General features: G+C 46.1%; 1 protein-coding gene across 3 annotated transcripts in view; it reads left to right on the top strand.

Moving 5' to 3' along the window:
- Positions 1-2,666: 2,666 nt before the first annotated feature.
- The window catches only part of LOC147879854 (uncharacterized), a 214,690-nt gene continuing 200,259 nt past the window's right edge, over positions 2,667-17,097 (top strand). For 2 of the 3 annotated variants that reach the window (XM_087372037.1, XM_087372035.1), the window contains exons 1-2: positions 2,667-2,850; positions 3,265-3,371. In XM_087372037.1, coding sequence (XP_087228163.1) covers positions 3,345-3,371 — 27 coding nt within the window. In that variant the 5' untranslated portion in view covers positions 2,667-2,850; positions 3,265-3,344. The remainder of the gene's footprint in view (positions 2,851-3,264; positions 3,372-17,097) is intronic. The other variant, XM_087372036.1, reaches the window with a different exon arrangement.

Genomic DNA, 17,097 nt, shown 5'->3' with positions numbered 1-17,097 from the left:
GGTAAAATATTATGTAACACATACTAAGTAGTTCACAATTAGTCATCTCTCTCTCTCTCTCTCTCTCTCTCTCTATGTGTGTGTGTCTCTCTCTCTCTGTCTGTCTCTCTCTCTCTTCATCAAATTGATCATAGTCCTTATTTCTTTTATGTTAAAAGGTTCTACTATTATGCATTTAATGATTACACTCACCAAGCATAGTGCACCTATAAGCAATTACGTCAAGATTGGAGAAGAAATTTAGGAAAAAAGGCCAGGGGTGTTCACTATATAAAGCACCCCTACACCACATGCATTCAACAAGAGGGGTTTTAAGTAACCCTCAATGCATATTTTTTGTAACTCCACAAGAAAGTAAAACCCCTTTTGTTAAACTCACGTACCATGTTACATATTGCTTAGTGAATTCCCCATGGAGAAAGGTGATGGTAATATGTATAGATACTTAAGAGCCACTAATTTCTTACACTTCTATTATCAATAAGGAGTATCACATGTAAAAGAAATATGTAGAAACAAAACAAGATCGTTTTAATTGGTCACATTTATTGTCCTTAAACATAGTAAAGTTTATAGTGATTTATGTATAGTTTCATTAACTACTAGAAAATCCACATTCTAATGCTTTGATAACCAACAACATGCTCAATGCGTACCATGTGCCATCAAATGTCAACTATATAAATTAAAAGTATGATTCTTATACTTAGGGAATGCAACCATCCCATAAACTTAAACGTGATGGATAGAGAGAAAAATCCGAAGGATTAGCATGCTCTATGATCCCCATAAACATATTTCACCATATCATTAAACAATCATTTTGCCACGTCTATTCCTTACTCATTGCACTCACTCCAAGGAATAATATTAAGAACTAAACCATTTCCAAGATAATTTTATGGGAGGGGAAATCATTTTACCTTAAACATATGCACTAACGCAGGAGTTTCAAATGAAGCCAAATACACAGTATGCCAACAAAAAATGGTTCTTACATTGATAAGTTAGAAGAGGAAGAGGACAGGGCCTAGGGCTAGAAAAGGAGAAACCAGGGGCACAATAAGGAGGTGGAATAATGAGGGAGGGAGCCCCAATGCAAGACATTATGAAAGGGGAGGTGAAAGAGGAGATGGGGAGCACTAATGTCATTGGATGAGGTGTAGCCTTTCCTTTTAATATAGAATTTGTTTGTTACTAACCGATGTGATACTTTGAACATTACAAGACAAGGGAGTACAACTACTTGTGAGCATTGCCTTAGATAGGAATGGAAGATGGATATCGCCAGGCAAGGACGTGATGGGCAGCTTGAATTAGAACGGTGAGCACTTAGGAGGACACTTTTTCACAAAAATTAATGTAGAGTATTGCCTAGAAGGTGGTGCTAAAAACTATCAAAACAAAAAATAAATGGACCTTAGCCATAAGCTTGTGGATAAGATTGACATATGCTTTGTATAAGTAAATGGGCCATTGTGGGCCATAAGATCTAGTAGTGAGGATTCACCAATGTTCACACATCCTCCAGATTTGGTAGCCTTTGGGTACTATTGTGCTTCACACATTGCAGACATTGTTTGATGCGATGTGGGCATTGTTTCTTGAGCTAGTAAAGGATTCTCAGTTCGATGGCCCACTTTTGAGATGTTCGCCCTGGGGAGAATTCACAAACATCCTTACATCCTCTGGAGTTCGTAGCCTTGGGGCACCATTTGCTTTACATAGTGTGGACATTGTTTTTTTTTAAATATATATTTTTAATTTTTTTCACACCCCCGCCCCACACTCCCCGAGTTTATAGCCTTTGGGCACCGTTTGCTTCACATAGTGTGGACATTGTAATATATATATATATATTTCACACACCCACCCCACACTCACCCACCTGTATCAAGGCGCATAACCCACATAGTGTGAACATTGTTTTATGAGCTCTGGACAATGTTTATTGAGCTAGTAAAGGATTCTTGGTTCAATGGCACACTTTTTCAGATGTTTGCACCTTGCCCATCAAATTTCTTGCCGAACAACAAAAACTTTTTGAATGGCCCATTAAAGAATTGTGACCTTTTGTTTGTGTGGTCTTAGAGGAGCTCCCCGCGCAGGCTAGTAGGGCTGGAGCAGCCCCACTAGCATGGCAGTTTTACATCCCCACGAAGCCTTAATGTTGAGCTTCCCACTTCTCCTGGTAGTGGACTGCCAACTTAGCAAAGTGAAAATTGTTGATTCCAGCCCAACATTGGAATGCTGGACTGGTGCAGCCGGTCGATGGCTACAGAAAATGCTACCACCATAAGTCTCAACGTCCTCTCCTGCCAGTGGTGCGCATATAGAGGTAGTTTGAACCAGTTGCAGAGGGTGCAACCGGGATGGGATACTCAGCAACAAACACGGGGGGACATGAGTTGGCTCCCAGAGCCTGCTGCTAGCCCAACAGAGTCCCCAGCGTTTAGCGAGACGCAAGGAGCTCCTCTTAGATGATGTGCCAAGCAAGGCCCCACCAAGACGAGGTCCCTGGGGCTTGAACACGAAACCAGCCCAAACTCCGGACACATTTTTGAGTTGCCCTCGGGGCTTGAACACAAAACCGGCCCAAACTCTGGACACATTTTTGAGTTGCCCCTGGCGCTTGAACAAAAAACCACGTCTTGCCGACATTTAATTGTCGTTCCAACGACCTTTTGTCAACAATATCGAATTTTTTATGTTAGACACATGCACCACCTGCTGCCATCAAGCCAATCGATGCACAGCAACAATGAATCGCATGGCAATGCACAAGTCAGTCCGCGAGAACGCAAGTAATCTCTTGCGCCCTGCCTTGGTGTAGACACTGCGTGGAATCACGTAAGTAGCAGTCAGATTTGCGCCTCCCAGTAGATTACGAGCTTGAAAGTGGCTGTCTGATCACGTATATACACGCCCCACTGTCAGCCTCCTAATGGGTCTTAGATGACCCCTTCTCTGACTGACCAGCTTCAAAATCTTTGTGAAAGGTTTTGGATGGAAGTTGGACGTCGTAGTTGCAGCACATCACTATCGTCTCGTTAGTCGGAATGAATCGTAATCATTTAAGCGACATGTAGACAACTACATGCTGCTCTTTGACCGACGTCGAGAAATTAACGAATTTGTATTTTGATAAGAATAGCGTCTTTCTTGTAAATACAACCAATTTGAAAAGTGGTAAGGCAATTCTATGCTTCTGAATTTCTAAGTAATGCATATTCTTTGCCTGACTCAAAATTTAATCTTGTGCAGCTGTTTCTTGAGTGATATACGACAAAATAAACATGCTTGATGATATTCTATAAGATTATACAGATACACTAGGAAGAGCAATGACGAGCTCAGGGACCCCAGAAGAGGTAAGAGGGTGCTGTAAAATGAAATAACTTGCAGGAATTATTCATGTCAGGAAATAGCTATCTAGTAATTATAAAGTTGGTGCATCGGCATTTGTCTAGAATTGTTTTTTGCCAGAGAGAGAGAGAGAGAGAGAGAGAGAGGGAGAGAGAGAGAGAGAGAGAGTCATTCTGTGTTTAGTTTTAAAACACTAAGATACAACAATAATGTAAACCTTTCTATCTGTCCAGTTACATGTCAATGCTTTATTAGATGTGTACGTGCATCTAAAGGGCATTGGAAGCTTGAAAAGCAGGGTATGGGAGCCTCCTCCTTATCCAACCAACTATTATGCTTAGTGGGCAATTGGAGCAGCATAGTGGGAGTTGGTGGAAACAGGTTTTACACAGCCATCTCGGGCGCACAGTATTGGCAGGCAGCCAGATGCATAGGATGTACACATGACATGAAAAACATGCATACTACATAGACAAGGCATGGAGGACATGCATAAGATGTAAATATACGTATAAGACGTGGTGGAAATGAAGACTTGGAGGACTTGATTAAACAGGATAAACAAGTGCAGGTACCAAAGGACAAGTTTGTCCCAAGGGCAGGAGGATAAGATTACACGTAGGCTGTCTTACTGGTACTCGGAGCCCAAGTCTTGCTAGGTTATGAAGGGCCATTAAGGGCCAACCACCTGTTCTAGCTAGAGATAGGACAAGCAGTGGATAAGGAAAGGATAACTGAAACAGATCAGGAGCCTGTGGACAAGGAGAAGGGGAGCCAGATTGCTAGAAGGAAACCGACAAGAGTCATCCGCAACGTGGACAATAGAGGAGACCATTGGCAGAGGGAGCAGAAGATGGGCGGGAGAGGGGGACAAGTTGGGAGATATGGAGAGGAAAAAGACAGAGAGGGAGGATGGGAGTAAGAGTCTGATGGTGAAGAGTAAGCTCGAGTATGCAATTACATTTTGAGGTGTCTTGTTGCATTGCGAGTGTGTCCTGGGAAATCTTTGGCATCGTTGATTGTGGGAGGTCATATAATCCGCCTCTTTTTATCTTGCAACTTGTACTTCTGTTCTCCTTGATGTACTTAGTGTACTATGGATTCTTTCGGTATGCCCTTGTACTTTTCTTCAGGCATAGACATAGGGCTGAGGAGGCTGCACATACCTGGCTCAGACTGAGGACGCTGATGCCTGAAGAGGGAAGGAATGTTATGCTCAAGTTGAGATAACACGACCTTGGAGGGATCAGTGGACATTTTCCTTTAGAGGATTAATTGTCGTATTTGCACTTCATGTAAATGGTCAAAGGAATCGTTGTCAAGGTCCTTGATGAGGGTGACAGGGCACGGACTAGATGGGTCTAAGGCTATGGGTCTTAAATGCATTAAATGTGTAAATGTGCCTAGGGGCAAATGAATTTATTGTGCTCCCAAGAGGGGGGTAAAAGATGCATGTAAGAGGTACCCTAGAATGATGACATGTGGCAGACTAGATCCATCTAGGGAATTGGGGCTTTGTGGATTAGCATGCGAGTTATTGAAACGTGTGTATTCTTCTTGGAAGTATGCTGTCACAGAGATAGGCTGGGAGGTTAATGAACATGCCATCACCCGTGATTCCCAACATAGAGATTGTAATATAATATGAGAGTTTCAGTTAGGAGATCATTTGAATCCATATTCTGCTGCTAGGTCTAGGGACATGGTACCAAAGTCACTCAACTCTCGTGAACTAGTGAAGGGTTCCCTTTGGTTGACAGGAGGAGACTTCGGTTTCAAGTAAGTGCGCCCTTGTTGAGTTTGGTGTAATGTGCACTTCAGTTTCAAGTTTCCATGTGTTTTTTATTGCTTGTCCTTTTGTATGCCTATGGCCAACTTTGGTGAATGTCACGATCTGTGACGTATTCCTTTCTCTTTCTAGACTTATGGATGGTTTAATGAATGGACACTTGTGGAAGGGTATGACCTTTTGACGGGACACTTGCCCTTTCAACGGGACACTTCCTAATGAGGCATAACCCTTCACAAGAGACATTCTAATGAAGAGACATTCCTATTGTAATGTACCCTCTCATCAAGGGTCACACCCTTCACAAGGGGTACACACCTCTTCATGCACATACCCTTTGGAGTACACACCTTTTCATGTGTGACTCTTCACTCTCTATATAAGAGAGGCCCAATTGTATGGATCACAATCACATCCACCCTACAGACATTCAAGCAATACAGTTATTCCTTGTTCTCTGCTATCTCAGTCTCTTTTCTGTTCCTTAGCACAGTTCTAAATATAGTAAATCTAGGATTTCTTACAGTGGTATCAGAGCAAAATTCGCTCCTGCCTGTAGGAAATGCCCCCCACCTTCTAGCGCTGATCTGATACATTTTTGCCTCTAGAAGGACATCCGTGCACATTGTGCATGGAAGAGATGGAGAGGATGAGCGTAAAATTTTTAAACGCCTACCCGGCCTAAAGTCATCCTGGCCTCTCCATCTCCCTCACATCACAAGTTGATGTGAATGGACACGACCAAAATCGTGTCCTTTCAGGTGCTTGGGCTGTCCCAAAACCAAGGGACACACCTTTTCCACCATGGGACACACCTTTTGGTGACGAGTCTCGACTCCTCACTCGTGGGACATACCCCATCGTGGGCAAAGGGACATACCTATTCATGCAGGGTCACACCCCTTTTAACAAAAAGGACACATCCCCTCATGAACAGGTGCACCTATTCCAAGGGTCACACCCCTTCGAATAGGCACACCTCCTAGGCCCCAAGTACCTACAAAAAGGGTACCTAGAGGGGTAAAAAGGGACAAAAATTAAACCCATCCCTTACCCCTAGGTTTACCCTAACTTTCCTAGGGTTAAACTAAACCCCCATTTAAATTTTTGGGGCAACTAACCCTTTAAGCAGCCCTAGCGAAAAGTTGCCACTTCTCCTTCAATGAAAGACAAAAAACTGTACGGACTTCCGTACCCTCCTGCGCCATCTCTTCCGTACCCTTCTGCGCAGCCAGCCGTACACCCCTGCGCCATCCTTCGGTACCCGCTTGCGCAGCCAGCCGTACAGCCCTGCGCCTCCTCCGTACATTCCTGCGCAGGGATTCCGTACATTCTGTACGACTTTTCGACCAGCCTGCCGTACAGGCCGTACAGCCTGTACCGTACAGCCGTACGGTCAGCCAGCCCGCACCGTACAAGCCGTACGGTCAGCGCAGATCTTCATCAGCCTGCGCTGCCAGGCCCTGCTTCGTCATTTGCGCTGTCAGTTCCTGATTCCTGCCAGCCCTTGCCTCGCCATTTTCGCTGACAGTCCACTCCCTATTTGCAGCCCTGGATACCACTTTTCCTGACAGTCTGCTGCCCTCTCCTTGTTTCGCCATTTTCACCCTGCCAATTCAGCACCAGTTGCCACATTTCGCGCGATGAAGACAGCCCGTTGACAGCCCGGACCAGACAAGCCTCGAGCACTCCTCGCAAAACACTGCAACATGGACCTCCGGACAACGATTTGCAGCCTTCTTCTACGCAATAACTTGGCAGATTAAAGTATTGCCAGGTGGAGTCTTTCCAATCTGCTTTTTACGGATTCTCTTTAACAAATTACAGCAAATGAAAGAATCCACATTAAAGCATGGAAACCCCTGGTAATTCACCCGGCCATTCAAGGACACCTCAGGCACCTGCTACTACACAATATCGGGTTCAAATTGCACAGCCAGCCCATTTTGGAGCCTTTGCATCTTGGGTCTTCTGTGTCACGTGCCCTCCGAGTGACTTGGATCACATCCTCTACCTTCTGCGTGAGGCACCTCAGTTACATTATTTCCTCAGCACAGTACAGGTTGTGTTCCACGAGACACGAAGATATCCGGAACACGATATTCCTCAGGAGTTTGCTGTTCATTTTTGGTGAGAGTTTTACCCTTCACCTTCGGCATCCCCAGGGTACTCTCCACCTCCTTCAGCTCCCCGATATCCTCCTCTACAGGGTGTACCTTCTCCAAGTCAGTATTTACATCCTGAAGCACTCCCTCTCCTGGATATCCTCCTCTTCCGACAGCAGCTCCTTACCCTTTTTCAGATCCATGGACTCTGCTACCTACCCCTGTCTTATCGCGAGCAGTAACACCTTTTTCAGAATCTCCAGTGTTACCTCCGACAGGACCTCCCTTACCAGATTTCCACGGGTGGTTCCATCCTGCCTCGCCTGCCCCCTCCAATATGAGCAACCTCAGGGAGCAGCCCGAATCCTCTTTCAGGGATGGTACAAACTAGAGCGCAAGTTCGCGCTTTTCTCACAGGGATTTCCGACATGTCGCACCGCTCGCGTGAAGCCTCTCCAGAGATTAAAGAATCAAGTCCCAAAAGAACCCCTGAAGGCAACGTCCAAAGTGAATCCCTATTGCAACTTCAAATATCTCAGCTTCAGGACAGCATCTCGGACCTGGTTCAAAAAGTTCAACAACTCCAAGATTCTCGCAGTCCAGCACATACAGAGGACGACGTGACGCAACCCGACGACGATGTGGACTCTTTCCCACCAGAGGTAGAAAACACTGAACTGCGTACTCTCTACCGATTACTTCAAGCTTCCAAAACTAAACGACTTGACGTCAAACTTCCGGAAGCCTACAATAGTCAACGTAATCGCCGAACAGTTGACCAATGGCTCGCTAAAATGCATGTATTTTGACACTGTTGACCTCACGGAAGGCAAAAAGATCGCCTTGGCAGCCTCCCTCCTGAAGGATACAACATTTCTATGGTGGCAAAGACGCTTAAAGGACGGAAAAAGTGTGTTAACTTGGGAACGTTTTGAACACGTGCTCCGTAAGCAGTTTGTACCTGCCAATGCGGACTTCCAAGCACGATCAAAACTTCGACAGTTGGAGCAAACGGGTTCCCTGTCTTCCTATATCTCTTAATTCACCACATTGGTGCTGGAGATTGATGGTTTAACTGAGGATGATCGCCTTCATGCTTTCATCTCAGGCCTATATCCCTCGTTACGCATTGATGTTCTTAAAGCAAATATCACCACCACAGATGGCGCTATTGCTTACGCAGAGCGCATTACAGATTTCCTAAACACAGGGAAGCAGAGTGCTAATCGCACACCGAACTCTCCTATGGCCAAAGGTGCTCGCCCTCAAGATAACACCAGGTTTCGCAAAAACTTCGGCAATCAAGGTTAGCGATAGTCTCAAGATCCCCAGAAGCCTCAGAAATCATTTGCTGGATTCCAACAGAAGCACTCCCCCAAGGATCGTGTTTCTTCTTCTTCACAAAGTCATTACCGACAGCCCCAACATAAAGGTGCGGCCACTGACAAGAAGAACAACTCCAGCTCAAAAGGACTTTGTACCATCTGTACAGGCGACCATAGATGGTTCGATTGTCCCAAGCGACCAAAGCAAAATTCTAATATGGAACCTAGCACTTCCCCAAAAGAAGATGCTACCTCAGCACAAGACAAGAAAGGCAAAGCTGTTCGAATGGCGAATACCATCCACCTGAGCCTTGCCAGCAACCTCGAACCTTCCCTGGCCACTCAAGTACTTTGTGTTCAAGGATCGATTCGTGGAACAACGGTCACCATCCTCATCGACAGTGGCTGTTCTCATAATTTCCTAGCCAGTTCTGTGGTCGAAAAACTTCGGTCATGGACTATCAGATTGAACTCGCAAATGGAACAACTTTCTTGTGCAACACCAGGATTAAAAACTTGTCTTTTCGCATCCAACATTATACGGACAAGTTGAACTTCGACATCATGCCTCTTTCTCGGTACGACGTCATACTTGGACAACAATGGCTCTACGACTATGATCCATCAATCAGCTTTCGCAGCCATACTATCCAGTTTGTCCACCAGGGAAAACTTATTGAGCTAACTGGTTCTAGGGACTCTCCTTCAACCCCAGTTGCCTCTGCCCTACAAGTAAAGAAGTGGGTTCGTAAACGCCAAGCAAAGACTTCACTTCTGTTGGTTACGGCAGTAGAGGAGACACCAACAAAGGATCCTCCTGAATACCTCAACCAACCTTTTTTCCAGCCCTACCTGGATCTTTTTCCACAGGAATTGCCAAAGCAGTTACCACCTCGACGACCAGTGGATCACCCAATCGAACTTATTCCCGGCAGTAGTCCACCGTCGAAACCTCCTTATCGGGTTTCTCACACTCAAAATGAAGAAATCCAAAGACAGGTCACCGAGCTACTCGACAAAGGTCACATTCGGCCTAGTCACAGCCCTTTCGGATCTCCTGTACTACTTGTGGAAAAAAAGAACAAGTCTATGCGCCTGTGCATCGACTACCGAGCCCTCAACAAGCTCACTATAAAAAACAAGTATCCATTGCCTCGCATTGATGACCTCTTCGATCAACTTCTACATGCAACACACTTCTCGAAGATTGATCTTCGTTCAGGTTATCATCAAATTCGTATACGAGAAGGCGATGAGTACAAGACAGCTTTTCGAACAAAGTATGGACACTATGAATGTTTGGTCATGCCTTTTGGGTTAAACAATGCCCCGGCCACATTCATGACATTAATGAACGACATCTTCAGGCCTTTCCTCGATAAGTTCGTCATCGTTTACCTCGATGACATCCTCGTTTTCAGCAGATCCCTACATGAGCACAAACAACATCTTCACCAAGTTTTTGAAGTTCTCCGCGCAAATTCTCTCTACATCAACATTGAGAAGAGTGAGTTCTTCAAGACCCAACTTGAATATTTGGGACATGTTATTTCTGCTCAAGGTATCTCTGTGGATCCCAAGAAGGTCGAGGTAATCCGAAACTGGCCTACTCCTAAGAATGTTCATGATGTCCGCTCTTTTCTCGGATTGGCAAACTTCTACCATACAAAGGTCTATCAGTTTTCCGAAATCGCAGCTCCTCTGTCCGAATTATTAAAAAGCACAGCAATTTTTTAGTGGCTTCCCGAAACAGAGTATAGTTTCCAACAACTCAAGCAAGCACTCACTACTACACCAGTTATGGCTATTGCTGACCCAAACCTTCCGTTTGAGGTCATGACTGACGCTTCCGACATCGCTACAGGAGCAGTCTTGATGCAAGCAGGCAGAGTTATTGCTTTTGACAGCCATAAACATTCTGATATCCAAACCCGATATCCGGTCTATGATAAGGAGTTTCTTGCTGTTGTACATGCTTATCGCTCTTGGAAACATTATCTCATGGGTGCCAACTCTGTGGTCAAAACAGACCATCACTCTTTAAAGTATATCTTTACTCAGCCAGTCATGAACGCTCGACAAGCACGCTGGGTTGAGTTTTTGGCCAACTTTCACATGACCATTGAGTACATACCAGGACTACGCAATGTAGTTGCAGATGCTCTCAGCAGGTTACCTCTAGCATCAGCCATGGTAATCTCTACATTATCTGTGGATGTTCCGAACTCATTCAAAGGAAAGTATTTCAATGATAAAGACTTCGGCACCGCAATACAGGTTCTTTCCAAAGATCAACCTTCGACTTCCGAACAAAAGATTTTCTCATCCTATTCTTATACGGACGACCTTCTGTATTATCAAGATCGCGTCTGTGTACCACATGACAAGGATGTTCGACGTCTTTTGTTAAAAGAACATCATGTAGTTCCTTATGCTGCCCATCCAGGCATCAATAAGACTTATCGGTTACTCAGTGCAACATACTACTGGCCTCAGATGAAAAGAGATGTCATCAACATGGTTACATCTTGCTTATCATGTCAACAAATGAAAGCAAGTCGACGACTTCCAACAGGACTTCTTTAGCCTCTTCCAGTTCCAACTGAAAGGTGGGAAAGTATTTCCATGGATTTCATTACAACACTACCACGATCTTCCCGAGGTAACACTCAGATTATGGTAATTGTTGATCACTTGTCCAAAATGGCACACTTTGTTGCTTGCAAAAGCAGTGCACAGGCCCCGGACATAGCCAAACTCTTTATACAACACATCTTCCGACACCATGGATTACCCAAGAATATCATATCCGACAGAGATCCTAAGTTTACCAGTCACTTCTGGATTTCACTATTCGAATCTTTGGGTACAACTCTACTGTTCAGTTCAGCCTACCACCCAGAATCAGATGGACAGACTGAAAGAGTCAACCAAGTTCTGGAAGAAATGCTTCGACATTATGTTCAGTCACGCCTCGCCGCCTGGGAAGAGTATCTACCACTCCTCGAGTTTGCTTATAATAACTCTTTCCATAGTGCCATCAGCATGACTCCATTCCAAGCAGCTTATGGACACACTCCGATTGTACCAACAAATTTTGTACTTCAACATCGAGTGGCCCTAGCTGATCAATTGGTTCAAGAAATGCAAGACATTCTACTGCAAGTCAGGGATCATATGCGAAAAGCGCAAGAGCGGTATCAACGGTCTGCCAACAAACATAGACGTCACCTGGAATTTAATACTGGTAACATGGTGCTATTATTTGTAGCCCCACATCGCTATAAGACGGTTAAGTCTGTGTTTCCTAAGTTGCGACCAAGATACTATGGACCTTTCCGAATCGTCAAGAAAAATTCACCTTTAAGTTATAAATTGGAATTACCACCATCATGGGGTAAAATCCATCCAACATTTCATATTTCTTGGCTAAAGACGTACATTCCAGGCGATGAAGCAGTTCCTCCTGCAGGTGATTATGTCCCCGAAATCGAAGACGATTATGTTCTCCTTATTCCTGAGCGTATTCTCGACCATCGACAGCGAGAGACTCGACATCGACTTATCACGGAATTCCTTGTTCTTTGGCGAGATCTGGACGACTCCGACGCTACTTGGCAGTCTGATGAAGACTTACAGCAGTACCCTGATCTTTTACAGCAGTATTTTCAGAATCTACCATGATATTTTCTACATCAGTTCATTATCTCCACCAGGGTCTTCTTTTGAGTGGGAGGGGATGTCACGATCTGTGATGTATTCCTTTCTCTTTCTAGACTTATGGATGGTTTAATGAATGGACACTTGTGGAAGGATATGACCTTTCGACGGGACACTTGCCCTTTCAACGGGACACTTCCTAATGAGGCATAACCCTTCACAAGAGACATTCTAATGAAGAGACATTCCTATTGTAATGTACCCTCTCATCAAGGGTCACACCCTTCACAAGGGGTACACACCTCTTCATGCACATACCCTTTGGAGTACACACCTTTTCATGTGTGACTCTTCACTCTCTATATAAGAGAGGCCCAATTGTATGGATGACAATCACATCCACCCTACAGACATTCAAGCAATACAGTTATTCCTTGTTCTCTGCTATCTCAGTCTCTTTTCTGTTCCTTAGCACAGTTCTAAATATAGTTAATCTAGGATTTCTTACAGTGACCTCTCGAGCTTGCATGTGGTGCATCTCCACGAGAGCTGCTGAGATTCGGGGAGGCCAAGGGCTGCTATGGGGGGGCATGTGTATAGTAGTATGGTGGAGGGAATGGATGAGCTGGAGAAAATCCAGTCAAGGGAGTCTGTTATGGCATGGGTATCGAAGTGGGTGGGACCTAGGGGGGGGGGTGGCAAAATACACTGGTTAGAGGTACGGGGACAGAGGCGGAGACTAAGGTGAGCCGGGGGGATCATTGGAGGAGTCCTAGGGCTAGCGGAGTTTCCAGGAGGGGGCGCTGAGGTAGTGCCATTTTGCTATTTGGCAGTACTATCCACCTGATTCCTGCTGCTCTGTGAGTCATGTCTTGTGTTGAACTGGTGTTTGGTACTGTCCACACCCTTTTCTTTCTCCTTATCCTTCTTTTAAATGGGTGTGTCTTTTTTTCTCCTTTTCCCTTGTCTTTCTCCATATCTTTAGCCATGGGGGAGGTTTGGTTATTACTCCAAATTAGAATGATACTCCTATCTGATGGTCTGATGTCTCAGTTGAGATTTTGTGGGACCATTCCATGTGGCCAAAGAGAAGGATAGAGAAAAACCACCAAGGAGCTGCAGAGGGTAAGCTGTAAGCAGAGCTGGTGGAGCATGTTACGAGGTTTGATGGAGCTGTGAGAGGGCTCGAGTGCTGGTGTAGAGGCTGCGGGGGGTGGAGAGCCAACAAAAAGGCTGGCACGATTGATGGAGGCTGATGGGAGGAGCTAGAAGGTGGGAGCGGGAGCGCAGGGTAGGGGCAGGATTAGCTTGGGGGGGGGGGAGGGGACAAGCAGCAGAAGAGAGGGGTAGAAGCAACAAGGCTTCTGAGAGTGCGGAGAGAGCATACGAGCAGTAGGGAGGGGGCAGAACGGAGCTGAGAGGGGCCAGTGCAGGGGCAAGGAGGGAGCAAGAGGGGGTGCAACCTGGCGGTAGAGCGAGCAGGGGACAAGGAGAGCAGGGACTAGGAGGGGGGGTGCAGCGGGGTGGGGAGAGCGAGCAGGGTGCTTGGGGAGAGAAGGGGAGATAGGGTGTTACAATACAGACACCCCACACAGTTGCTATCTTCAGGCGTTGACCACATGTTGACCATGTGTCAACACAGGTCAGCCACACGACACAAGGGGTTGACCACACGGGTTCATCCAGGAGTACTATCCGAGGCGACCATGCGTCGACACATGTCAACCACAGGTCAACTAGGAGTACCATGCCCAAGGCGATCTCATCAAGAGCTGCGCACATGGAGAGTGAGCTTAGCACATGGAGTATTTACAGTTATACAATGGTTCAGTGGTTGAGTGGTGCGGTGATCCAACTCACCTGCACATGGAGTATTTACACCACCCTAACTAGAAGAGGCAGAGTCAGGAAGTCGCCGAGCCATCAAGAGAGCCAGCGGCGCAACGGCTATCTTCAATAGCTAAGGAGATAGGAGGATGACCAATCAAGAGAAAGGGGAGAGATTCTTAGCGAGGAGGGGACCCTCCAAGGCAGGGGGATGAGAATGAAGGAGAAGGTGGAAAGGGGGGGGAGATGCATCATTGAGCATTCGGCGTTCGGCATTGGAGCGGAAGAGAGGAGAGATAGAGGCTGGAGCTACGAGCTCGTCAAGGAGAGAGTGTGGAGAGACCTATGTATACCCCTTTATCTACTATGGGGATAGACCTGTGTGTTCTTGTGACTTGCGACTTGTGACCTATAGATGCTGATCTAGTGATATGTACTTTGGCCATCTTGGTCACTTTCTCATTCTTCTTGTCTCTTTCCGATATGGGAATTGTCCACTAGTGTATGACGATGTTTCTTCGTATGCTTATGTGGTGGAGTTCTCATGTGATTGTTCAATGCAGTACAACCTACGAACACCCGCACACCATTGCACGGTGCACTCCACGTGATCCATTGCATTAGAGCATTGCAACACTCATGCTTCTCACGCCAGCAGCCTTTGGCCTCCGGTAACACCTCCGGAAGGATAGGAACCCCTCCCCTCTGCCAGTTTGTGGCGATCACAATGGGACACTGCTGGTGTTGAGTAGCAAGAGGGAAGTGGAGTTCTAGGGTCCTAGAGGAGAGAGTTCTTATGCCGAGTAGTTCTGATACCCTTGAAGGAGCGAGTGAGAGAACTAGGAGGTACTTAAGGAGAGTGGAGAGGAGACTTCCCACCGACCAAACTCGATACAAAAAGCATTACGTGAGACGAAATTTTGCAAAGTCCTTAGGAAGAGCACAAAGTGAACCTATTGGAGCTGTAGCCAGAGCAAGTAACTTCATTGAGACTCTCATTGATTTGGACCAACAAGATCGGTGGTGGTTCAGATCCCGACTCCAGAGAAGAGGAAGTACAAAGCGGGGAACGGGTGAAAGAGAAAAGTACTAAGGACGAGGGCTCCTCACACGCGCATCGCCCCGTAGCTCCAATTGCAACAATGTCTTTATCAGCAACCACTTCAACGGGAGTAGTACCCACTTTAGCGCTGGACTTGACATCCAGTGGTCAAGATGCCATTTCGTCTGCCATGCATAACCTTGGTCCTTCGAGTTTGGTTTATATGTCTGGGACACCCGTGGGTTCACCTTTTGCTCCGGTCATGTCCCTACCATTGCCATTATCTCTACCCCTCCCTCCTTCTTATCCATCCTACATGGCTTCGACCCCTTTCTTCTTCCCAACTGCCTCCACATTCCTATTGACCCCCATGTTCCCCATGTCTGTACCATCTACTTCCACAACAGTAGTGCCCGCAGCATATGCAGTACAGTCTATCTCCACTATGGCTACATCAGTAGTAACTGCACCAATGTGGTCTCTTGCATGGGGTGTTGTCTCATCATCCACTCCACCATGTCTCCTTAGTACCCACATTGAGTACTGCTCCATCGGGAGGTTCTTCTGCCCTTCCTTCCGCCTCAGCTTCCAGGGTGAGTGCGGTGTTCTGAGTTCTGGAGAAAAAGCAAAACTTCTTGAGGTTTTTTTTTCCCCCCCCCAAAGAAAAGACTTCTTGAGTTACTCAACAAAGTCCATGTGAAGACTCAGAAGTTCAAAGGTCACCTACATGAGGATACGGAAGCTCATGTGAGGAAGTTTCTCACAGCATGCAAAGCCAAGGGTGTGGAGAATGAGCATGCCTTTCTACACATCTTTCCTTCGTCATTGGAGGATGCATCCGATGTATGGTATAGCCAATTTCCAGTTGACCATTTTCAAACTTCGACAGCTCTAAGGGAGGAGTTTGTACGGACTTTCAAATTGGAGAAGTTTGAACATATGATTGTCCAGGAGTTGTCCACTGACACCATGAAGCCTGGGGAAAGCATCTCTGAGATGTACATAAGGATGAGGGTATTGGCGGCGAAGATGTCTGTGCCACCTAATGATGCTGTCATGAAGGGGTGGCTTTTGAAAGCATTACCCCCTACCATTTATATAAGGTTGGTTGATGAACTCCCTGAACATGCCTCACTTCAAGACTTCCTAAAAGAAGCTGTCAAGATGGAACGGTCACAGCTAAGTTTTGCCTCATTAACATCTACGACCACCCAACTCCCAAGAGAGGAGGGTTCATCCACATGGCAGCAACTCAAGGAGGAGTTAGAATAAATCAAAGAAGGCTTGAAGGATAGAATAAAGGTGGATGGCCAGTCGTCCTTTGAGGTCCAGATTCGAAGTGGTCTTTGGTGCACAGATTGCAAGGGTTCTAACCATGGTCACTGGGAGTGTCCCTCTAAGCATAAGGTACTTACTTCTACCTCATTTTGTACATTTTGTGAGATCCATGGACGTGATGCCTCTGAGTGCAGGTACCTCAAAGGATTAAGGAAGCTTCTCCCAGAGTATACTTTGGGGGAACCTCTAGTTGCTGCAGTCAACAGAACAGTATCCATAACTTCTAGCCCAACACCAATACCTCTTGCTCCCCCTGTTGCATGAGCATCTGAGCCACCTCCTCCTCCTATCATGCCGCCTCCATTGCTTCCGACTCCCCCTTTGCTCCAAGCTCCTGCGCCCAATTCAATTGGTGCCCCTTATTTCTATCCTCAGCCTTACTATGCACCGTACCAACCACCTATGTTAGGAGGTGGCTATGTACCCCCTTATCAACGTGGTCAAAGGGGTGGTTTTTGAGGTGGACGTGGAGGTGTAGGCAGAGGTACAAACTTTAGAAGACCCATCATGTGTTATAGATTTGGCAAGTATGGCCACTACTAAGATGATTGTACACAACCGTTCGGGGGACCCTCTTGTACACAATGCAACACAAATGACCACTACACTAGAGATTGTCCCAATGGAAGAGCGGAACCCCCATCC

Source organism: Dipteris shenzhenensis, chromosome 33 (genome assembly GCF_047967505.1).
Source record: "Dipteris shenzhenensis isolate YYH24624 ecotype China chromosome 33, Dip_SZ_1.0, whole genome shotgun sequence".
In the NCBI taxonomy this organism is placed as follows: domain Eukaryota; kingdom Viridiplantae; phylum Streptophyta; class Polypodiopsida; order Gleicheniales; family Dipteridaceae; genus Dipteris; species Dipteris shenzhenensis.
This window is presented reverse-complemented; position numbering and strand designations above follow the sequence as displayed.